The sequence below is a fragment of the Heteronotia binoei genome, chromosome 1, assembly GCF_032191835.1.
Source record: "Heteronotia binoei isolate CCM8104 ecotype False Entrance Well chromosome 1, APGP_CSIRO_Hbin_v1, whole genome shotgun sequence".
In the NCBI taxonomy this organism is placed as follows: Eukaryota; Metazoa; Chordata; class Lepidosauria; order Squamata; family Gekkonidae; genus Heteronotia; species Heteronotia binoei.
In genome coordinates, this window is record NC_083223.1 from 266,844,698 (window position 1) to 266,868,728 (window position 24,031).

General features: G+C 51.2%; 1 protein-coding gene across 3 annotated transcripts in view; it reads left to right on the top strand.

The window, feature by feature from the left end:
* Positions 1 to 24,031, top strand: part of SHC1 (SHC adaptor protein 1) — a 92,934-nt gene that overhangs the window by 63,939 nt on the left and 4,964 nt on the right. For all 3 annotated transcript variants that reach the window (XM_060255395.1, XM_060255386.1, XM_060255378.1), the window contains 6 exons: positions 10,073 to 10,192; positions 13,716 to 13,769; positions 14,231 to 14,282; positions 14,980 to 15,106; positions 16,641 to 16,812; positions 21,521 to 21,581. In XM_060255395.1, coding sequence (XP_060111378.1) covers positions 10,073 to 10,192; positions 13,716 to 13,769; positions 14,231 to 14,282; positions 14,980 to 15,106; positions 16,641 to 16,812; positions 21,521 to 21,581 — 586 coding nt within the window. The remainder of the gene's footprint in view (positions 1 to 10,072; positions 10,193 to 13,715; positions 13,770 to 14,230; positions 14,283 to 14,979; positions 15,107 to 16,640; positions 16,813 to 21,520; positions 21,582 to 24,031) is intronic.

The window sequence follows — 24,031 nt, forward strand, 5'->3', positions numbered from 1 at the left end:
TTTGGTGTCATTGTTAACCCACCCTATCCCTGCCTAGCTGGGAACTGTGCCAGCTTATGGGTTTTGAGGTCCTCCTTTTGCAGCAAGCAGGTTTTTATGGGAACTGGTATTTCTTTCCTCTTGCCGAGAATCTGGTGTATTTGTAGGCTTCCTCTTCGCTGCCCCCACCTTGTTATCACAGCGCTAGCCCTTCAATATTTATCCATTGTAATTATACAATATCAGTGGTTCATCCTGTTTCTCTAGTTGGAGAGCCAGTTTGGTGTAGTGGTTAAGTGTGCGGACTCTTATCTGGGAGAACCGGGTTTAATTCCCCACTCCTCCACTTGCACCTGCTGGAATGGCCTTGGGTCAGCCATAGCCCTGGCAGAGGTTGTCCTTGAAAGGGCAGCTGCTGTGAAAGCCCTCTCACCCCACCCACCTCACAAGGTGCCTGTTGTGGGGGAGAAAGGGAAAGGAGATTGTGAGCCCCTCTGAGACTCTTCGGAGTGGAGGGCGGGGATATAAATCCAATATCTTCATCTACCTCACAGGGTGTCTGTTGTGGGGGAGGAAGGGAAAGGAGATTGTGAGCCGCTCTGAGACTCTTCGGAGTGGAGGGTGGGATATAAATCCAATATCTTCATCTACCTCACAGGGTGTCTGTTGTGGGGGAGGAAGGTAAAGGAGATTGTGAGCTGCTCTGAGACTCTTCGGAGTGGAGGGCAGGATATAAATCCAATATCTTCATCTACCTCACAAGGTGTCTTTTCTGGGGGAGGAAGGGAAAGGAGATTGTGAGCCGCTCTGAGACTCTTCGGAGTGGAGGGCGGGATATAAATCCAATATCTTCATCTACCTCACAGGGTGTCTGTTGTGGGGGAGGGAGATAAAGGAGATTGTGAGCCGCTTTGAGACTCTTCGGAGTGGAGGGCAGGATATAAATCCAATATCTTCATCTACCTCACAGGGTGTCTGTTGTGGGGAAGGGAGATAAAGGAGATTGTGAGCCGCTCTGAGACTCTTCGGAGTGGAGGGCGGCATATAAATCCAATATCTTCATCTACCTCACAGGGTGTCTGTTGTGGGGGAGGAAGGTAAAGGAGATTGTGAGCCGCTCTGAGACTCATCAGAGTGGAGGGCGGGATATAAATCCAATGTCTTCAATATCTTCTTCTAGTACAGGGCCTCCAACCTTTTTGGCCCCAGGGCCGGCAGGGTGGGGGCACCTGAAACCCTGAAAGAGACCCCTGACTTGACATCCAAACAATGCACCCCTGGAATGTGATATTGCAATGTAACCCTAGAATATTAATATACAGCAACGCCCATCGGAACGGGAATGGTCTCTTTTGAGCATAAGAGAAGCAAATCCGGTTCAATCTAGGCCCCAGGCAGGCTGAAATGATGTCAGGTTTGGTTGACAGGCTGGGCTGTGCTGAAAGGCTAAAGAGCATCCATTTCTCTGATCCTGGGAATGAACAACTTCAGGCCCAGAGAGAGAGATATAGTGGGCAAAGCTGTTAAAATTCCTTTGCCCTTGTCCCCAAAACGTTTACCTATTACCAAAACGTAAAACCCGGCAACATATAAACAAATGGTCTGTATGTATGCTCTGTTATTCTTCAAGAAAGACAGCAGAAGCAGGAAGGTCAAAGACCAAGAGTCATATTGTCGTGTGGATGTGTGCTATATCTGTAATCTGGTTTCACCTTTCTGCCAGGGAAGCGGAGTTCTGTAGAATTTCTGTTATTCTTTAATTGCTGCTAAAGGCCATCAGAGTTAACCAGTCTCCTGAACACTTGATGAATGGCTATCCATTCTGACATTTAGGGAGAAATCTATCACTTCTGATGAGCTTCAAAGGAGCCAGCCTGGGCCGCTACAGGGCCATAAACTCATTTGGCCAGTGTAATTAAAATTCCTCTTTTGGGGTATGGGCGTATGACAACCAGATCTCTGAATGGATACTCAGCATATGACACCCCGATTTTCCATTTAGTTGCGACACTCTGCTTCCCCATTGGGTAATTGAACCGCTTGATGTGAGGTAACTGACCCTAGAAAACAAGCCACTCTGTCAAATTTTAGATTTTTCCACCCTCCCCTCCATTCAGGAATTTTCCCATCCTCCCCTCCCTTTCTGCCTTAATCCCCCCCCCCCCCCTTCTTCTCGTGAGGAATCTCCAGAGGTCTCCTGCCTTCTCTGATTAGCCTACTCTGCAAGATCTAGGTATTGTATACCCCTCCCCATCCACGCCTATTCAGCTAACTTCTGCAATTCCCTCTTGTATGCTTCAACATTGTTTGATTGGGATGTAACTGTTTGAAAATCATTTCCTATAGTAAAATCCATTATTTAACCAAAGGATTTTCAGCGGTCTGTCTCCGTAAAGATTGACAGAGATCCCGCTTCACCTCGCGTCTCTTAGACTTGCCATTTTGAGCTAAGAAATATTAATATTCCCCAATAAAAAAAACTGTTTGAGGTGGTAACACCGCCCCCCCCCCCCCCCCGTGGTGTCTCGTCCCCCCCTCCATTTTCATAATTTTAAGGCCCGGGAAGGGGCGTTGAATCGCCTCCCAGGCCGCCACCCCAGCCGATCAGCTGATCAGCAGGGGAAACCATGGCAACAGTGGTGAGCGACCCGCTGGAAGAGCAACGCTGCCCTTGCTTCCTCTCCACTTCCTTCCCACACCCAGTGGGTGGCTCGCCGCCACCGCCGTTTTCTCCTCCGATCAGCTGATTGGCGGGAGGGAGTCGGCCTGGGTGGCGCCCCTACCCGGGCCTTAAAATGGTGAAAGGGGGGGGGGGAGGTGCTGCGGGGGGGCAGGGCAGCGAGGCCGTGCGGCCGAGGGGTTGGGGACCCCTGCTCTAGGATCACGCCATTGAGCACGATATATAAACTCGTATGAGATTCAGATGTAGACAATATTGATACATTTCTACATAGTTGTAATGATATTCGAGACGGAGAGTTTTGTTACTGACTTATTTGGATTTCCCACTCCCGTGGTTTTGCTTATTTTGATTGGCTGCTGCGTGAGACAGGATGCTGGACTCTATGGGTCACTGGTCCGATCCAGCAGGGCTGTTCTTACGTAAAGTCAGTATTCTGTGACAGAGTAGTAGCAGAAGCGCCCACTGGGTAACTCTGGTCAGACCAGTCTCAGTTGCAGTTCCAAGGAAGACACTCACGCAGACAGCCGGTTCAACTAACTGTATCAGGTTCAGGCAGATATCCGAGTCAAGAAGCAGTCCAATAGTCATACACTTAAATCCAATAAAGCCAGGCGGAAGTACAGATACACAGTCCAAGAGATTAGTCAGTACACAGTCCACAGTCATCAATTCCAATATCCATCCAACAGTATGCCCCGCTGTATCCGTCCTTTCCTATCCCACACTGGACAGGTAGCAGGCTACTGCATCTCAGGTCACCTTAGCCAATCCCGTTCCAAATCGGTTAACGGCTCACACCTGATGACACTATAGCACCTGTACTCAAGGAGGACACAATCCTTTGGCAGTTCCGATTCACCTTAAAGTAATAGGACACTGACATTCTGTACTCCCAAATGGCAGCGCCCACAGTCCAGAGCAGGAGTGGCTGAACTCACTTTAACGTAAAAGCCCATAGAATAAATGCCAGATATCTGAGAGCCGCAAGACGGGAACGTCAGATGTGTGAGAGCTGCAAGGAAGGAAGGAAGGAAGATATATGGGGAGGGAGAGGTGGAAAGAGAGCAAATTTAACATTATATGCATTCTCCAAGCAGCTGGCTGGCTTGGCTTGGAGAAGTAACTTAAAGAAAGAAATGCTTCCTCCAAGCTGGCTGATGGGGCAGCGGGGGCTTTGAGAGTCACACAATATATGTGAAAGAGCCACATGTGGCTCCTGAGCCGCAGTTTGGCCACCCCTGGGCCAGAGTCTCATTCTGAGGTCTTCCATATCACCTCCTCCTCGAGCCTTTAACTTAAGTGCAGATGCCTGGGATTGAACCCGGGACTTCCGGTATGCCAAGCAGATGCTCTGCCCACTGAGCCACAATCCCTTTCCTAAATGTCCCTTTCACACACTCCACTGTGCTTACAGTTGGGAAAGGTTTTTCTTCAGGGATGTACAAAAGGAACCTTATATAGGGTCCCCTGCCCTGCCTGCCTTGATCTCATCAGAACTTGGAAGCTGAGCAGGGCTAGTCTTTGAATGGGAGACCTCCAGGGAAGTCCAGGGTTGCTAGGCAGAGGCGAGCTGTGGCAAACCAGTGACTCTGGCCTTGGAAATCCTACAGGGTCGCAATGTCAGCTGTAACTTTGGCAATGGATGGAGGGTGGGTGGGTGGGTGGATAATCCTCACCAAAGTTGGAGGGAAGGTAGAATAGAGTCAGCTGAAGATCTCCTCCAGGTTTGGTGTCCTTAGCTTGCACAGGGTTCATTCCAGGGCTTTTTTTGGCAGGAGTGCACAGGAGCAGAGGATGGATGGATGGATGGATGGATGGATGGATGGATGGATGGATGGATGGATGGATGGATGGATGGATGGATGGATGGATATATGGATGGATGGGTAGATGAATGGATGGATGGATGGGTGGATGGAGGGATAGATGGATGGGTGGATGGATAGATGGATGGAGGGATAGATGGATGGATGGATGGATGGATGGATGGATGGATGGATGGATGGGTAGATGAATGGAGGGATGGGTGGGTAGATGGATGGAGGGATAGATGGATGGGTGGATGGATATATGGATATATGGATGGATATATGGGTAGATGAATGGATGGATAGATGGAGGGATAGATGGATGGATGGATGGAGAGATGGATGGATGGATGGATGGGTGGGTGGATGGATGGAGAGATGGATGGATGGATGGATGGGTGGGTGGGTGGATGGATGGAGGGATGGAGAAATGGATATATGGATGGATGGATAGATGGGTAGATGAATGGATGGATGGATGGATGGATGGGTAGATGGATGGATGGATGGAGGGATAGATGGATGGATGGATGGAGGGATGGAGAAATGGATATATGGATGGATGGATAGATGGGTAGATGAATGGATGGATAGATGGGATGGATAGATGGATGGATGAATGGAAAAGGATGGGTGGATGGATGGCTTTTTTGTAGCAGGAACTCCTTTGCATATTAGGCCACACACCCCTGATGTACCATAGTCAATCCTCCAAGAGCTTACAGGGTTCTTCCTACAGGGCTTGCTGTAAGCTCCAGGAGGATTGGCTACATAAGGGGTGTGTGGCCTAATATGCAAGGAAGTTCCCGCTACAGAAAAAGCCTGGATAGATAGGTATTCAAGCAGAGACCAGTCAGTTCCCGTTCCTCCTCCTCCAGATCTTTTGGGCAGATGGTCTGGCTGGGTTGAACGCGGGCCCATCTGCTTGCAAAGCAGATGCTCTGCCCACTACCCTCAGCCTCTTTCCCCGGTTTCTTAAGGTGATGTCTTGAAACGATCCTCCCTGAGCCAGAGGGGATCTCGGAAGGATTAGAGCCAGGAGGGTCAGACATGGATGGATGGATTACGACCAGGACAGGGGTGGTCACCAGTGACTTTATTAAAAACAAGGAATTGCTCTGTTCTGTGGCGAAATGGCAATCCTTTACGTGGAAACGTCGGGTCAGAGGCGGGGAAAGAATGTTTTTCAAAAATAGAGCATTACATTGGAGAGTGGTGCATCCTCTAGCCCAGGGGTGTCGAACTCATTTGTTATGAGGGCCAGATCTGACATAAATGAGACTTTGTTGGGCCAGACATGTCAGGTTGGAACAAGCCATGCTGGGCTGGGCCATGTGTGTATCTTATTTAAGATGAGGTAGCAGAGATGTAAACTTTATAAAGAACGTGAACACAATTAAATATTTTTTTTTAAAAGAAACTCTTTAAAACATGCTTAAAATGTTAGCATTCATTAAAAGTGCTTTCTTTGTATCTCTCCCGTGGGATTCAGGGGACGGGGCAAAGCAAGCTGCGGCTCTTTCCTTCCTTCTCCAGGGGATGGGAAGGAAGAGCATTAGCCAATAGAAGGGCAAGAGGCTCGGCTCAGTAGCTCCGCTGTGCGCTTGAGAGAGCCTGGAAAACAAGCTCTGCCTTCCCCTCTTCCTCCCCAAGGGAGGAGCCTCAGCCAATAGAGAAAACAGGTTTTGCTCTGAGGCTCCTGTGCGATTAAGCAAGCCTGGCAAAGCAAGCTGCGATGCAGAAGGAAGCAAGAGAGAGGGAGAAGGAAGCAGATGACGGCCATTTGCTCGGGAGCCTGATAGCAGCCCTCCGGGGGCCTGATCCCCCCGAGCCGCATGTTTGACACCCCTGCTGTAGCCATACGCTGGCCCCGCCTCTTGCCTTGGGCACTTCTGTGCCGAGCCAGAATGGCGCTGGGGGGGGAGCATAGTGAATGCTGCACAACGTCACCGTTATGGTAAAACGTTGCTTTTGCATGGTGATGTCTAAGCAGTCAAAGACCTGCGCGTGCTTTCTTGTCCTCACAACAGCCCTGCAAGGTGGGTCAGTGTTGCTTCAGCACCTGTTGCAAACGGCTGAGGTTTTCCATCTGGATGTCCAGGGAGTTTATGACAAGAGGTGCTGGGGGGGTGGGCAAAAAGTGGGAGGGCTTCTGGAGTTCTGGCCCCACTGGTGGCCGTCCTGATACCGCCTGGGTTTTGGCCACTGTGTGACCCAGAGTTCTGGACTGGATGGACCGCTGGCCCGATCCAACAGGGCTTCTCTTACATTCTTATGAGATCCAAATCAGGGTCATTGCAGTTTATGACTCACAGTGCGATCCTGTGCAGAGTCATTCGAGGCTAAGGCCTGGAGTGGAAAGGAAGACCGCCACCAGAAAGCGGAGAGGTGGCACAGAGTGGTCAGAGTTCTTCCACACCACATAGGAAGCTGGAATTTGGTACACGTACTGTCCGAGATGCACTGAGGAACAGTCCAGAAACGTGATATAAAAAGGATAGGGAGAGCTGTGGCTCAGTGGAAGAGCCCCTGCATGGCATGTGGAAGATGATATTGAATTTATATCCCGCCCTGTACTCTGAATCTCAGAGCCTCGGAGCGGCTGACAATCTCCTTTTCCTTCCTCCCCCGCAACAGACACCCTGTGAGGTGGATGAAGATATTGGATTTATATCCCGCCCTCCACTCCGAAGAGTCTCAGAGCAGCTCAAAATCTCCTTTGCCTCCCCCCCCCCACAACAGACCCCCTGTGAAGTAGATGAAGATATTGGATTTATATCCCGCCCTCCACTCCGAAGAGTCTTAGAGCGGCTCACAATCTCCTTTCCCTTCCTCCCCCACAACAGACCCCCTGTGAGGTAGATGAAGATATTGGATTTATATCCCGCCCTCCACTCCGAAGAGTCTCAGAGCGGCTCACAATCTCCTTTCCCTTCCTCCCCCACAACAGACACCCTGTGAGGTAGATGAAGATATTGAATTTATATCCCGCCCTCCACTCCGAAGAGTCTCAGAGCGGCTCACAATCTCCTTTATCTCCCTCCAGCACAACAGACACGCTGTGAGGTAGATGAAGATATTGGATTTATATCCCGCCCTCCACTCCGAAGAGTCTTAGAGCGGCTCACAATCTCCTTTCCCTTCCTCCCCCACAACAGACCCCCTGTGAGGTAGATGAAGATATTGGATTTATATCCCGCCCTCCACTCCGAAGAGTCTCAGAGCGGCTCACAATCTCCTTTCCCTTCCTCCCCCACAACAGACACCCTGTGAGGTAGATGAAGATATTGAATTTATATCCCGCCCTCCACTCCGAAGAGTCTCAGAGCGGCTCACAATCTCCTTTATCTCCCTCCAGCACAACAGACACGCTGTGAGGTAGATGAAGATATTGGATTTATATCCCGCCCTCCACTCCGAAGAGTCTCAGAGCGGCTCACAATCTCCTTTACCTTCCTCCCCCGCAACAGACACCCTGTGAGGTAGATGAAGATATTGGATTTATATCCCACCCTCCACTCCAAAGAGTCTCAGAGTGGCTCACAATCTCCTTTTCCTTCCTCCCCCACAACAGACACCCTGTGAGGTAGATGAAGATATTGGATTTATATCCCGCCCTCCACTCCGAAGAGTCTCAGAGCGGCTCACAATCTCCTTTACCTTCCTCCCCCACAACAGACCCCCTGTGAGGTAGATGAAGATATTGGATTTATATCCCACCCTCCACTCCGAGTCTCAGAGCGGCTCACAATCTCCTTTACCTTCCTCCCCCACAACAGACACCCTGTGAGGTGGGTGGGGCTGGAGAGGGCTCTCACAGCAGCTGCCCTTTCAAGGACAACCTCTATGAGAGAGGAAGGGCCATTCCAACAGCTGCAAGTGGAGGAGTGGGCAATCAAACCCGGTTCTCCCAGATAAGAATCCATGCACTTAACCACAACACCCAACTGGCTCATCAGAAGGGACCCAGGTTCAATCCCCAGAATCTCCATTTAAAAGGACCAAGCAGTAAATGATGCGAAAGACCTCCACCTGAGACCCTGGAGAGTTTCTACTGGCCCAAAGGGGCTGTAGCTCAGTGGAAAGCTGCTACCAGTCTGAGCAGACAATACTGATGGGGACATTTTAAGAAGGATATAGACAAGCGGGAACAGGGCCAAAGAAGGGCAATGAATATGGTGAGGGGTCTGGAGACCAAGTCCTGTGAGGAAAAGTTGAAGGAGCTGGGCATGTTTAGCCTGGAGAGGAGGCGGCTGAGAGGTGATAGGATCGCCATCTTCAAGTCCTTGAAGGGCTGTCATATAGAGGATGGTGTGGAATTGTTTTCTGTGGCCCCAGAAAGCAGGACCAGAACCAACGGGTTGAAATTAAATCAGAAGAGTTTCCGGCTCAACGTTAGGAAGAACTTCCTGACCATTAGAGCGGTTCCTCAGTGGAACAGGCTTCCTCAGAAGGTGGTGGGCTCTCCTTTCTTGGAGGTTCTTAAACAGAGGCTGGATGGCCATCTGACAGCAATGAAGATCCTGTGAATTTACGGGGAGTGAGTTTCCCGCGTTGTGCAGCGGGTTGGTGCTTGTTGTGGGGGAGGAAGGGAAAGGACCTTGTAAGCCTGCTCTAAGACTCTGATTCTGATTCTTCTTCTTCTTATAAGCCAGGAGTCTGATTCAGTATAAAGTAGCTTCTGGTGTGGCATGTTGTTGCATCTGGTGACAAAAACTCAGGGCACAAAGTGTCACCCTGTCTGAGGCCAGAATTCCAGCCAGGCTAGACGTGGGAAGAGAATGCTGGACTGTGAGAAACCGGATCCCTCTTAACCCCTTCTGTCAGGCTCTTATGGGGGGGGGGGGCGGAACCGTTTGCAGAATGCAGGCCTGCTTTTTATCAAAGCTAAGAGTCCAGTGGCACCTTTAAAACCAACTAAAGTTTTATTCAAGGAATGAGCTTTTATGTGCAAGCACACTTCACCAGACAAGCATGCTTGCCCACAAAAAGCTTGTGCCCTGAATAAAATTTCAGTGGTCTTAAAAGCACCCCTGGACTCTAACTTTATAATTTTGCTTCAGACGAGGGGTGGCCAAACGTGCTTAATGTAAGAGCCACATAGAATAAATATCAGAAGTTTGAGATCCGCAAGACGTGAACATCAGATGGTTGAGAGCTGGCAGGGAGGGAGGGGTGGAAAGAAAGCAACTTTAAGCACATTCTCCAAGCTGCTAGCTGGCTTGGCTGGGAGAAGGGATTTAAAGAGAGAAAGGCCTTCTCCAAGCCAGCTGACAAGGTGGCGGGGGCTTTGAGAGCCACACAATAGGTGTGAAAGAGCCACACGCGGCTCCCGAGCCACAGTTTGGCCACCTCTGCTTCAGACCAAAGCGTCTGCCCACCTGGATCCAAAACAGAGCTGGGCAGCGTTTCTTTGCTCAGCCGAAGCCAATGGCACACCGATTCCCAGTCGTCGATGCTCTTCCTTCCCTTTCTTACCTCTGCTGACGAATCTCCTGCCAGCTCTGGGAAGCGGGTCTATTAGATAGGGAAGTCTCCTCCCCCTTTTCAGGCTGGCTCCTCCCCCTCTGCTTAACCGCCCCTTCTGTCTCCCTCCTGGCAGCCCTGCGGCCGCTCGCTCAACTCCATCCTCGGCAAGAGCAACCTGAAGTTTGCTGCCATGCCCATCACGCTCACCATCTCCACCAGCAGCCTCAACCTCATGGCGTCCGACTGCAAGCAGGTGAGTCAAGGCCCCTCTCCCTCCAGTCTGGGGATCCGAACTGGGTCCCAACGTGCCCCTTGGTATGGCTGAAGAACTTCACTTGTGCAACTTTGTGTGAGGCTCACAGTCTTAAGAAGAGCCCTGCTGGGTCAGACCAGTGAGGGTCCATCTAGTCCAGCCTCCTGTCTCACACAGTGGCCTCAACCAGTTCCTCTGGAGGGCCAACAACAGGGCAGGGAGGCCGAGGCCTTCCCCTCATAAGAACATCAGAAGAGCCCTGCTGGATCAGGCCAGTGAGGGCCCATCTAGTCCAGCATCCTGTCTCACACAGTGGCCTCAACCAGTTCCTCTGGAGGGCCAACAACAGGGCAGAGAGGCCGAGGCCTTCCCCTCATAAGAGCATCAAAAAAGCCCTGCTGGACCAGACCAGTGAGGGTCCATCTAGTCCAGCCTCCTGTCTCACACAGTGGCCTCAACCAGTTCCTCTGGAGGGCCAACAACAGGGCAGGGAGGCCGAGGCCTTCCCCTCATAAGAACATCAGAAGAGCCCTGCTGGATCAGGCCAGTGAGGGTCCATCTAGTCCAGCATCCTGTCTCACACAATGGCCTCAACCAGGTCCTCTGGAGGGCCAACAACAGGGCAGAGAGGCCGAGGCCTTCCCCTCATAAGAGCATCAAAAAAGCCCTGCTGGACCAGACCAGTGAGGGTCCATCTAGTCCAGCCTCCTGTCTCACACAGTGGCCTCAACCAGTTCCTCTGGAGGGCCAACAACAGGGCAGGGAGGCCGAGGCCTCCCCCTCATAAGAACATCAGAAGAGCCCTGCTGGATCAGACCAGTGAGGGTCCATCTAGTCCAGCATCCTGTCTCACACAATGGCCTCAACCAGGTCCTCTGGAGGGCCAACAACAGGGCAGGGAGGCCGAGGCCTTCCCCTCATAAGAACATCAGAAGAGCCCTGCTGGATCAGGCCAGTGAGGGTTCATCTAATCCAGCCTCCTGTCTCACAGTGGCCAGCTGGTTCCTCTGGAGGACCAACAACAGGGCAGAGAGGCTGAGGCCTTCCCCTGAGGTTGATTCAGAGATTCTGAATGTGGATGTTCCCCCTCCGTCACCGTGGCTGGTAGCCACTGAACAATAAAGTTTTATTCTCCCTGAATCTATCTAGCTTTCTTTTCAAGCTTTTTATCCCTATGGCCACTCCTCTGGCAGAGAATTTCGCCTTTTAATCACTCTCTGTGTAAAGTAGCATTTCCTTTTGTCCCTCCTGAACCTACTGCCCGTCGGCTCAGATTGGATGCCCTCGAGTTCTTGTCTTTGGGGAGAAGAAAAAAAGTTCTCTTTGCCCACTCCCTTTACCCCATGCATAATTTTATCAGTCTCCATTATGTCCCCCTTAGTTGTTTTTTCTCTGAACGGGAAAGACCCAGACTCTTCATCCTTTCCTCGCAGGGAAGGTGCTCCAACTCCCCCCCCTAATAATCTTTGTTGCCCTCCTCTGTACTTTGTCCAGCTCTTCAGTGAACTTTTGGATGTCTCGCTTAAACCAAAAAGTTGCTTCCCCTCACAGAGTTAATGTTCGTCTGCTTGTTTAGTGTTCGATCCGTAGCTGCGGCGAGTGTCACATGAGCCTGCCAGCTCCGCTCGCCCTTTGCACGCCTAGCAGCCCAGTTTCAACCGGGCCCCAGGTCCCGGCACAGGACCACGGGGCCAGCATCGCATTGCAAATGCTTCTTTCGTAGAAAAAGCCCAGCAGGAACTCATTTGCATTTTAGGCCACACACCCTGACCTCTCCCCTCTCCCTTCCAGCTGGAACTGTGTTCCTATGCGTTCCTGCTCAAAAATAGCCCTGTAGGTGGTCCAAGACACACTGATCAGTAGAACAGTCTGGAAGGGATGCACAAATCTTAAGTCCAGGGCTTTTTACGTAGCAAGAACTCCTTTGCCTATTAGGCCACATGCCCCTGATGTAGCCAATCCTCCAAGAGCTTACCCTGCACTAAGCTCTTGGAAGACTGGCTACATCGGGGAGGGTGTGGCCTAATAGGCAAAGGGGTTCCTGCTACAAAAAAAAAGAAAAGAAAACCCTGGTTAAGTCTCAAGAAATAAGGCATGCATTCCAGAAGTGATCTAGGAAGCTAACCATTGTGTATGCACACCCTCAGACACATGCAGAGACTTAAGAACATAAGAGATGCCATGTTGGATCAGGCCAGTGGCCCAACCAGTCCAATAGCCTAGGTGCTATCAGGAGGTCCACCAGAGGGGCCAGGACACTAGAAGCCCTCCCACTGTAGCCCCTCCCCCAAGCACCAAGAATACAGAGCATCACTGCTCCAGATATAAGAACATAAGAGAAGCCATGTTGGATCAGGCCAATGGACCATCCAGGCCAACACTCTGTGTCACCCAGCGGCCAAAAAACCTCCCAAGTGCCATCAGGAGGTCCATCAGTGGGGCCAGAACTCCAGAAGCCCTCCCACTGCAGTCTCCCAAGCACCAAGAACATAACAGAAGCTATTTTGGATCAGACCAATGGCCCACCTAGTCCAACACTCTGTGTCACACAGTGGCCAAACCCAGGTGCCACCAGAAGGTTCACTGGCAGGGCTAGAACTCCAGAAGTCCTTCCACTGTGGGCCCCCCCCCCCCAAGCACCAAGAACATAAGGGAACCCATGTTGGATCAGGCCAATGGTCCTTCCAGCCCAACACTCTGTGTCACACAGAGGCCAAACCCAGGTGCCATAAGGAGGTCCGCCAGTGGCGCCAGAACTCCAGAAGCCTTCCCAATGTTGCTCCCCTCCCTAAGGACCAAAACGACAGAGAATCACTGCCCCAGACACGCTGCTTGGAGAAGAGTTCAGGTAGCCAGCTCGAGGTTGGCTCAGCTGTAGAATTATCCTTCTGTTTTTGGAAAGTATTTGATGTAAAACAAGGCCAGGATGTATTGTGCTTTCATCTTTCTTTTCCCCTATCCCTATCCCCCGATCTTTTCTGAAACTAATAAAACTTTTGAAAACTAAGAAAACTTTTGAAAACTTCCATCCTTCCGAGGTCGGTAAAACGAGTCTCCAGCTTGCTGGGGAGAAAGCGTAGATGACTGGGGAAGGCAATGGCAAACCGTCCCATAAAAAAGTCTGCCGTGAAAAACGTCGTGATGCGACGTCACCCCAGAGTCGGAAATGGCTCATGCTTGCACGGGCGACTTAAAAAGATAAAGGTCGTCCCCTGTGCAAGCACCAGTCGTTTCCGACTCTGAGGCGACGTCCCCAGTCACCTACCCTTCCCCCCCACCCAGCAAAGGGGACTATCTTTACCTTTATTAGAGGTTAGGAGATATATTCCTTTATGGAATACATTGCCCATTTTGTATTGCTTGTTGGCGTTTCCGCTTCCATTGTCTTCCCCACGGTGGCGGTGTTTTGCTCGGAGGTTCACTGTCGGGGCGTCAGCAGGGGAGGGAGGCAGGGAGGGGTCACCTCCTGGGCTCCCTGCCCCCTCCTCGCGTCTCATCCTTCTCCCTTCTCTTCTGCCGCTAGATCATCGCCAATCATCATATGCAGTCGATTTCTTTTGCATCCGGAGGAGATCCGGTGAGTGCGAGGGAATCAGGAGGTCAGGCTCGAGTTTGACTGTTTCTAGAAGCGGGCGTGTACATTTTTCGGGAGGAGGCGGGGGCGGTTCCCCAACATCTCTACCACTGGGTCCGAAAAATCAAGCATCTTCTGCTTAGGTCAGCAGTGGCCAAACTTGCTCAGCGTCAGGGCCACATAGAATAAACGTTTGAGAGCCGCAAAACACGAACGCCGGATGTTTGAGAGCTGCAAGGCATGAACATCAGGCGTTTGAGAGCTCCAAGATAGGAAGGCAGGCAGGAGGGCAAGCAAATAGGTGCAGGAGGGAGAGGTGGAAAGAAATCAACTTTAAATGAGTTTTCCAAGCCGCCGACTGACTTGGCTTGGAGAAGTGATTTTAAAGCGGCATTCTTAATGGAAACGGATCTGTAGCGTCTAAGCCTTAAGCCGCCAGTCACCGCTACTCTCCATTTTTGCAGGACACAGCCGAGTACGTCGCCTACGTTGCCAAAGACCCCGTCAATCACAGAGGTAAGATCTCCCCCGCCCCTTGGAAGATGTGCTGGCGATCCTGCGGCTGGGAGCGTGTTGTGGTGAAGAAGAAGACGACTGCAGATTTATACCCTGCCTTTCTTTCTGAATGAGAGACTCAGAGCGGCTTACAATCTCCTATATCTTCTTCCCCCACAACAGACACCCTGTGAGGTGGGTGGGGCTGAGAGGGCTCTCACAGCAGCTGCCCTTTCAAGGACAATCTCTGCCAGAGCTATGGCTGACCCAAGGCCATTCCGGCAGGTACATGTGGAGGAGGAGTGGGGAATCCAACCTGGCTCTCCAGATTAGAGTCTGCCGCTTTTCAGCACTACACCACACTGGCTCTCCAAGAGGAAAGGAGACTGATAGAGAAGAAGATTGCAGATTTATACCCCACCCTTCTCTCTGAATCAGAGACTCAGAGCAGCTTACAATCTCCTATATCTTCTCCCCCCACAACAGACACCCTGTGAGGTGGGTGAGGCTAAGAGGGCTCTCACAGCAGCTGCCCTTTCGAGGGCAACTCCTGAGAGAGCTATGGCTGACCCAAGACCATTCTGAGCCGCTCTGAGTTTCTGATTCAGAGAGAAGGGCGGGGTATAAGTCTGCAGTCTTCTTCTCTCCCCCGGTGCCTTGCAATAATAAGAGTGCGCAAACGCATCCACTCTGAGCCTCTGTCCATCTCTCCCTGTAGCCTGCCACATCCTGGAGTGCCCCGAGGGCTTGGCTCAGGACGTCATCAGCACCATCGGGCAGGCGTTCGAATTGCGCTTCAAGCAGTACCTCAAGAACCCTCCCAAGCTCGTCACACCTCATGACAGGTAAGAGGCGGAAGACCTGCTAGACCTCAGAAAAATATACCTGGTACCAGTCCCAGTGCTACTCCCCCATGCCCTTTGGGTGTCTTCTCTGTTATTCCCTACGTTTTAAGCTTTCATTTAAGAACATCAGAAGAGCCCCGCTGGATCAGACCAGGGTAAGGTCCATCTAGTCCAGCAACCTGTCTCACACAGTGGTCCCAACCAGTTCTTCCAGGGGGCCAGCAAGAGGGCAGAGAGGCCGAGGCCTTCCCCTCATAAGAACATCAGAAGAGCCCTGCTGGATCAGACCAGAGATCCATCTAGTCCACCATCCTGTCTCACACAGTGGCCTCAACCAGTTCCTCTGGAGGGCCAACAACAGGGCAACGGGGCTTCCCCTCATAAAAACATCAGAAGAGCTCTTCTGAATCAGGCCAGTGGTCCATCTAGTCCAGCATCTTGTCTCACACAGTGGCCTCAACCAGTTCCTCTGGAGGGCCAACAACAGGACAATGGGGCTTCCCTTCATAAGAACATCAGAAGAGCCTTGCTGAATCAGGCCAGTGGTCCATCTAGTCCAGCATCCTGTCTCACACAGTGGCCTCAACGAGTTCCTCTGGAGAGCCAAGAAGAGGGCACGGAGGCCAAGGCCTTCCCCTGAGGTTGCTTCCTGGCTCTCGGATTCAGAGGTTTTGTGCCTCTGCATATAGAGGTCCCCCCTCCCCCGGCACCATGGTTAGCAGCCACTGATAGACCTCTCCTCCATGAATCTCTCAGGGCCTGCTTTTTCAGCCCTGCAATCATAACTTCTGTGGACAGTGCATAGTTAAACCATGGAACTTGCTGTGATAGGATGTGATTGACACCAGCTTGGAAGGCTTTAGAAAGGGAGGGGGCAGACACATGGAGGCTGGGGCATTAGTGGCTACTAATCACAGTGATTCCTAGCCAGTATGGATATCTGCTGCTTCCAGTTACAGAAGTGGTCTGGAGACCAGGTCCTATGAGGAAAGATTGAAGGAGCTGAAGATGTTTAGCCTGGAGAGGAGGCGGCTGAGAGGTGATAGGATCACCATCTTCAAGTACTTGAAGGGCTGTCCTATAGAGGATGGTGTGGAATTGTTTTCTGTGGCCCCGGAAGGCAGGACCAGAACCAACAGGTTGAAATTAAATCAAAAGAGTTTCCGGCTCAACATTAGGAAGAACTTCCTGACCGTTAGAGCGGTTCCTCATTGGAACAGGCTTCCTCTGGAGGTGGTGGGCTCTCCTTCCTTGGAGGTTTTAAAACAGAGGCTAGCTGGCCACCTGACAGTGATGAAGATCCTGTGAATTTAGGGGGAGGCGTTTGTGAGTTTCCCGCATTGTGCAGGGGGCTGGACTAGGTGAGCCTGGATAGGATCCTTACAACTCTATGGTTCTAGGTGGCATGCTTCTTTCAGTCGGTCACTGTTGCAGTCATCTTGCTTGTGGACTTCCTGGAGGTGGCTGGGCAGTCACCTTGTGACTCCCAAACACCATCCTTCTTTCCTCATCTCCCCCTCCCTCCACCCCCTAGGATGGCCGGGTTCGACGGCTCCGCTTGGGACGAAGAGGAGGACCCGCCGCCTGATCACCAGTACTACAACGACTTCCCCGGGAAGGAGCCGCCCCTGGGAGGCGTGGTCGACATGCGCTTGTGGGACGGAGCTGGGGCGGCCCAGACGCCCAACCATCTGGGAGCTACCCTGGTAAGCAAAAGGAAACGGAGGCGGTGCGGGGCTCTTGCTGTGTTGGCACCACCATCCCGTTGTGGCCTAATATGCAAAAGAGCTCCTGCTACCAAAAAACCCCCCTGGTCTGCCCTCGGCATCTGGAGACTGAACGCACAAAGCCACCTTCTGCTGTATCAGAGCCTTGAGCTCAGTATTGTCTCCTCTGACTCGCAGCAATGCTCCAGGGTCTCCAGTTGTCTGTGTTACTCTGTCTTTTCCATTGGAGATGCCAGCGATTGTAGCTGGGATCTTGGACGCACTTGAAGCTGCCTTATACTGAATCAGATCCTTGGTCTATCCAAGTCAGTCTTGTCTGCCTTGGCTTTCAGTAGCTCTCCAGGGTCTTAGGCGGAAGACTGCATTCTGCATTCCAAGCAGAAGGGAAAGGGGCTGTGGCTCAGGGGAAGAGCCTCTGCTTGGCATGCAGAAGGTCCCAGGTTGAATCCCCAGCATCTCCAGTTGAAAGGACCAGGCAGTAGGTGATGGGAAAGACCTCTGCCTGGGACACTGAGGAGCCATGAGGAGAGGCTGTGGCTCAGTGGAAAAGCCTCTGCTTGGCATGCAGAAGGTCCCAGGTTCAATCCCCGGCATCTCCAGTTGAAAGGACCAGGCAGTTGATGGTATGAAAGACCTCCAACCTGAGACCCTGAAAAGGGCTGTAGCACAGTGGCAGAGCATCTGATTGGCATTCAGAAGGACCCAGGTTCAATCCCCGGCGTCTCCAGTTAAAAGACCAGGCAGTTGGTGATGTGAAAGAACTTCACCTGAGATCCTGAGAAAGACTGTGGCTCAGTGGCAGAGCTCAGAAGGTCCATGGTTCAATCCCCAGCATCTCCGTTGAAAGGAAATCAGGTAGGAGGTGATGGGAAGGACCTTCACCCAAGATCATGGAGAGCCACTGCCAGACAAAGTAGACTACACTGACCATGATGGGAGGACCTGATTCAGTATAAGGCAGCTTCACTTGTTTCCAGCGTTTTGCTCATAAGTCACAGCCCTACCGAGGCGCTGTTTTGCCCTCACAGCAAACAGGTGTCCGTGGACCTTTTTTTGTGAATTTTGCCTAATCTTTTTTTTTTAAACATATAAGTTTATTAAAAATCCCAAAGTTATACAGAACTTTGTTGAATGAAGTATGACCAAGTAGATTAATTCCAGGCATAACAAAAATTCTACTGTGCGTAAAGTACTAGTATATATAACCTTGTGGCACATATTATTTAGCACTTAAGATAAAGTCCAGTTTGCCAATAAATAAAGAAATACTCTAATAGGGATAAGTTAATTGATAATTGGACCAGAATTTTTTACTCTTAAGAGTCTTGGTGCTTGGGAGGTACAACAGGGTGAGGGCTTCTAGTGTTTTGGTCCCACTGACGGACCTCCTGATGGCACCTGGGGTTTTTTTTGGCTACTGTGTGACACAGAATGTTGGACTGGATGGGCCACTGGCCTGATCCAACATGGCTCCTCTGATATTCTTATGGCCACTGTGTGACACAGAGTGTTGGACTGGATGGGCCACTGGCCTGATCCAACATGGCTTCTCTTATGTTCTTATGGCCACTGTGTGACACAGAGTGTTGGACTGGATGGGCCACTGGCCTGACCCAACATGGCTTCTCTTATGTTCTTATGGCCACTGTGTGACACAGAGTGTTGGACTGGATGGGCCATTGGCCTGACCCAACATGGCTTCTCTTATGTTCTTATGGACACTGTGTGACACAGAGTGTTGGACTGGATGGGCCACTGGCCTGATCCAACATGGCTCCTCTGATGTTCTTATGGCCACTTTGTGAGACAGAGTGTTGGACTGGATGGGCCACTGGCCTGATCCTACATGGCTTCTCTGATGTTCTTATGTGACACAGAATGCTGGACTGGATGGGCCACTGGCCTGACCCAACATGGCTTCTCTTATGTTCTTATGGCCACTGTGTGACACAGAGTGTTGGACTGGATGGGCCACTGGCCTGATCCAAGATGGCTTCTCTTATGTTCTTATGTGACACAGAGTGTTGGACTGGATGGGCCACTGGCCTGATCCAAGATGGCTTCTCTTATGTTCTTATGTGACACAGAGTGTTGGACTGGATGGGCCACTGGCCTGATCCAAGATGGCTTCTCTTATGTTCTTATGTGACACAGAGTGTTGGACTGGATGGGCCACTGGCCTGATCCAAGATGGCTTCTCTTATGTTCTTATGTGACACAGAGTGTTGGACTGGATGGGCCACTGGCCTGATCCAACATGGCTTCTCTTATGTTCTTATGTGACACAGAGTGTTGGACTGGATGGGCCACTGGCCTGATCCAAGATGGCTTCTGTTATGTTCTTATGGCCACTGTGTGACACAGAGTGTTGGGCTGGATGGGCCACTGGCCTGATCCAAGATGGCTTCTCTCATGTTCTTATGGCCACTGTGTGACGCAGAGTGTTGGACTGGATGGGCCACTGGCCTGATCCAACATGGCTTCTCTTATGTTCTTATGGCCACTGTGTGACACAGAGTGTTGGACTGGATGGGCCACTGGCCTGACCCAACATGGCTTCTCTTATGTTCTTATGGCCACTGTGTGACACAGAGTGTTGGACTGGATGGGCCACTGGCCTGATCCAACATGGCTTCTCTTATGTTCTTATGGCCACTGTGTGACACAGAGTGTTGGACTGGATGGGCCATTGGCCTGACCCAACATGGCTTCTCTTATGTTCTTATGGACACTGTGTGACACAGAGTGTTGGACTGGATGGGCCACTGGCCTGATCCAACATGGCTCCTCTGATGTTCTTATGGCCACTTTGTGAGACAGAGTGTTGGACTGGATGGGCCACTGGCCTGATCCAACATGGCTTCTCTTATGTTCTTATGTGACACAGAATGCTGGACTGGATGGGCCACTGGCCTGACCCAACATGGCTTCTCTTATGTTCTTATGGCCACTGTGTGACACAGAGTGTTGGACTGGATGGGCCACTGGCCTGATCCAAGATGGCTTCTCTTATGTTCTTATGTGACACAGAGTGTTGGACTGGATGGGCCACTGGCCTGATCCAACATGGCTTCTCTTATGTTCTTATGGCCACTGTGTGACACAGAGTGTTGGACTGGATGGGCCACTGGCCTGATCCAACATGGCTTCTCTTATGTTCTTTTGGCCACTGTGTGACACAGAGTGTTGGACTGGATGGGCCTTTGGCCTGATCCAAGATGGCTTCTCTGACGTTCTTTTGGCCACTGTGTGACACAGAGTGTTGGACTGGAGGGGCCACTGGCCTGATCCAAGATGGCTTCTCTTATGTTCTTATGGCCACTGTGTGACACAGAGTGTTGGGCTGGATGGACCATTGGTCTGATCCAGCATGGCTTCTCTTATGTTCTTATGGCCACTGTGTGACACAGAGTGTTGGACTGGATGGGCCACTGGCCTGATCCAAGATGGCTTCTCTTATGTTCTTATGTGACACAGAGTGTTGGACTGGATGGGCCACTGGCCTGATCCAACATGGCTTCTCTTATGTTCTTATGTGACACAGAGTGTTGGACTGGATGGGCCACTGGCCTGATCCAACATGGCTTCTCTTATGTTCTTATGGCCACTGTGTGACACAGAGTGTTGGACTGGATGGGCCACTGGCCTGATCCAACATGGCTTCTCTTATGTTCTTTTGGCCACTGTGTGACACAGAGTGTTGGACTGGATGGGCCACTGGCCTGATCCAACATGGCTTCTCTTATGTTCTTTTGGCCACTGTGTGACACAGAGTGTTGGACTGGATGGGCCTTTGGCCTGATCCAAGATGGCTTCTCTGATGTTCTTTTGGCCACTGTGTGACACAGAGTGTTGGGCTGGATGGGCCACTGGCCTGATCCAAGATGGCTTCTCTGATGTTCTTTTGGCCACTGTGTGACACAGAGTGTTGGACTGGAGGGGCCACTCGCCTGATCCAAGATGGCTTCTCTTATGTTCTTATGGCCACTGTGTGACACAGAGTGTTGGCCTGGATGGGCCACTGCCCTGATCCAAGATGGCTTCTCTTATGTTCTTATGGCCACTGTGTGACACAGAGTGTTGGGCTGGATGGGCCACTGGCCTGATCCAAGATGGCTTCTCTCATGTTCTTATGGCCACTGTGTGACGCAGAGTGTTGGACGGGAGGGGCCACTGCCCTGATCCAACATGGCTTCTCTGATGTTCTTAAGAATATTGCCTTGCTTCGCCCCAAGCCAAACGAAAGGGAATACTTAAATAAAAAGAGAAAGAGGAGACAGCATAAGTTAGAATTATAGTGAGAGAGACTGAAGGCAAGTTGTGCTAATAGGTAAGATGTTTTTGGATTCAGTATCTATTCCAGAAACGGAAGCCCTTTTTCTCCAAAAGACAGGACCTTGGGGTAAATGTTGGGCAAAGGAAGTTGTGCCGTGCCTTTCTCCGCGATTGCAGTGTCCCCGATTTTTGCAAACCAGAGTTCAGGCGTTGGCCTAATCTTGTTTAAAATTGATTTCAAGCCAGCGGCTGCCTTTTAGCAAAGAGTTCCACAAGCTAATTCCGCGTTGCATTCCACTTGAACGTCTGGCCTTCAGCTCTGCTGTCGGCAACTCGTCCCCTACCGCAGGTGTTTAGCACCTCTGATTGCTTCCCAGTGCATTCAATTCTGACTCTCTTTCTCTTCCTGCAGCCGGTGGGCCAGATGGCCAGGGGAGACTACGACTCCAGGAAGCTGCCCCCCGTGGCTCAAGGTACCTCGAGTTTTCCCCCCATTGCTCTGGGAAGTGGCTGCTTAAAGAAAAAAGAGGTTGTGTGGTATGGCTCATTCCTCACAGCTGGATTGGGGGACTCCCCGACTTGGTGTAACCGACACCCCTTTTGGGTAGACCAGTGGTGTCAAACCCCGATCAACTGGCTGTCATCTGTTTCCTCCTGACTGCCAGCTTCCCACTCTTCCGTGTCATTCTTACACCTAATGTTCTCCGTTACCCTTCAGCCTCCTACACTGATTAGCCTACTTTCATCCCTGGAAACTATGCACTTGCAGTTTTGTCTGGGCTCTTCTTGTCCTACGTGGCTTCCCTCCGCAGTAGGCAAAGAAGGCTCTCTTGCTTCCTTCTGCATCACAGCTTGCTTTGCCACCCTTGCTCAGTCAAAACCTCTGTTTCCTTCATTGGCTGAGGCTCCTCCCTTGGGGCGGAAGGGGGAAGGGAGAGCTTGCTTTGCCAGGCTCTCTCAATCGCATAGCAGAGATACCGAGTCAAGCCTCTCTTCTTTCTAATTGGCTGAGGCTCCTCCCCCTCCTGGTCCCCTAAGGAAGGAAGGAGCTTCCTTTGCCCAGTTCCCTGGATCGCAAAGGAGAGATATAAAGAAAGCACCTTTAAGACCAACGAGTACTAATGTTTTAAGCATGCTTTATTTTAAGTTTTTTTTAAAAAAAATCTTTAATTGTGTTTGTCTGTGTCCTTTATAAAGTTTATATCTCTGCTTCCTGGCATTACACATTACGATCCGTGTGGCCTGGCCTCACAAGGTCTCATTTATGTCAGATCCGGCCCTCAGAACAAATGAGTTCGACCCCCCTGGGGTAGACAAATCAGGCCAGGATCTAGGTAGAGGCTGTCGATCTATCCAGTGACTTCAGCTGCCAGCCTTTGGTCCAAGGAGGGACGGTGGCTCAGCAGTAGAGCATCTTCTTGGGAAGCAGAAGGTCTCAGGTTCAATCCCCGGCATCTCCAACTCAAAAGGGGTCCAGGCAAGTAGGCGTGAAAACCTCAGCTTGAGACCCTGGAGAGCCGCTGCCAGTCTAGCTAGAGGCTGTGGCTCAGTGGTAGAGCATCTGCTTGGGAAGCAGAAGGTCCCAGGTTCAATCCCCGGCATCTCCAAAAAAGGGTCCAGGCAAATAGGTGTGAAAAACCTCAGCTTGAGACCCTGGAGAGCCGCTGCCAGTCTAGCTAGAGGCTGTGGCTCAGTGGTAGAGCATCTGCTTGGGAAGCAGAAGGTCCCAGGTTCAATCCCCGGCATCTCCAAAAAAGGGTCCAGGCAAATAGGTGTGAAAAACCTCAGCTTGAGACCTTGGAGAGCCGCTGCCAGTCTAGCTAGAGGCTGTGGCTCAGTGGTAGAGCATCTGCTTGGGAAGCAGAAGGTCCCAGGTTCAATCCCCGGCATCTCCAACTCAAAAGGGGTCCAGGCAAGTAGGCGTGAAAAACCTCAGCTTGAGACCCTGGAGAGCTGCTGCCAGTCTGAGTAGATAATAATGACTTTGACGGACCCAGGGTCTGATTCAGTATAAGGCAGCTTCATATGTTCATAAGGACAAAGCAGAAATGGGCCGCACCCAGCAGTGTGCCAGCAGAACCCAAAGGGAAACATGCTCAGGTGATGGTTGACTGATTTATTGTAGTATGAAGTCCCTACCCGGCGTGCGGTGCAGGCTCTCTCTGGGGGAATCAGCATTCAGCTAGAGCTGGGACTGGCCACAACGGTTAAGCTGGCCATTTCCAGCCCTAGGTTGAATGCTCCGATTCCCCCGGAGAAAGCCTGCATAGCAAACTGGGTAGGGACTTCATACTACAATAAATCAGAATGATTAAAGGGTTGGAACACTTTCCCTATGAAGAAAGGTTAAGATGTTTGAGGCCCTAGCTTGGAGAAACGTCGACTGCGGGGTGACATGAGAGAGGTTTACAAGATTATGCATGGGATGGAGAGGGTAGAGAAAGAAGGACTTTTCTCCCTTTCTCACAGTGCAAGAACTCATGGGAACGCAATGAAATTGTTGAGCAGTCGGGTTAGAATGGATAAAAGGAAGTACTTCTTCACTCAAAGGGTGATTGACACGTGGAATTCACAGCCACAGGAGGTGGTGGCAGCTACAAGCATAGACAGCTTCAATAGGGGATTGGATAAGCATATGGAGCAGAGGTCCATCGGTGGCTATTAGCCACAGCTTATCACTGGAACTCTGTGTCTGTGGCAAGTGATGCTCTGTATTCTTGGTGCTTGGGAGGGGGGGCACAGTAGAAGGGCTTCTAGCTCCACTGGTGGACCTCTTGATGGCACTTGGGGGGTTTTGGCCACTGTGTGACACAGAGTGTTGGATTCGATGGGCCATTGGCCTGATCCAGCATGCCTTCTCTTATGTCTGGGCAGTGATGCTCTGTATTCTTGGTGCTTGTGTGGGGGGCAACAGTGGGAGGGC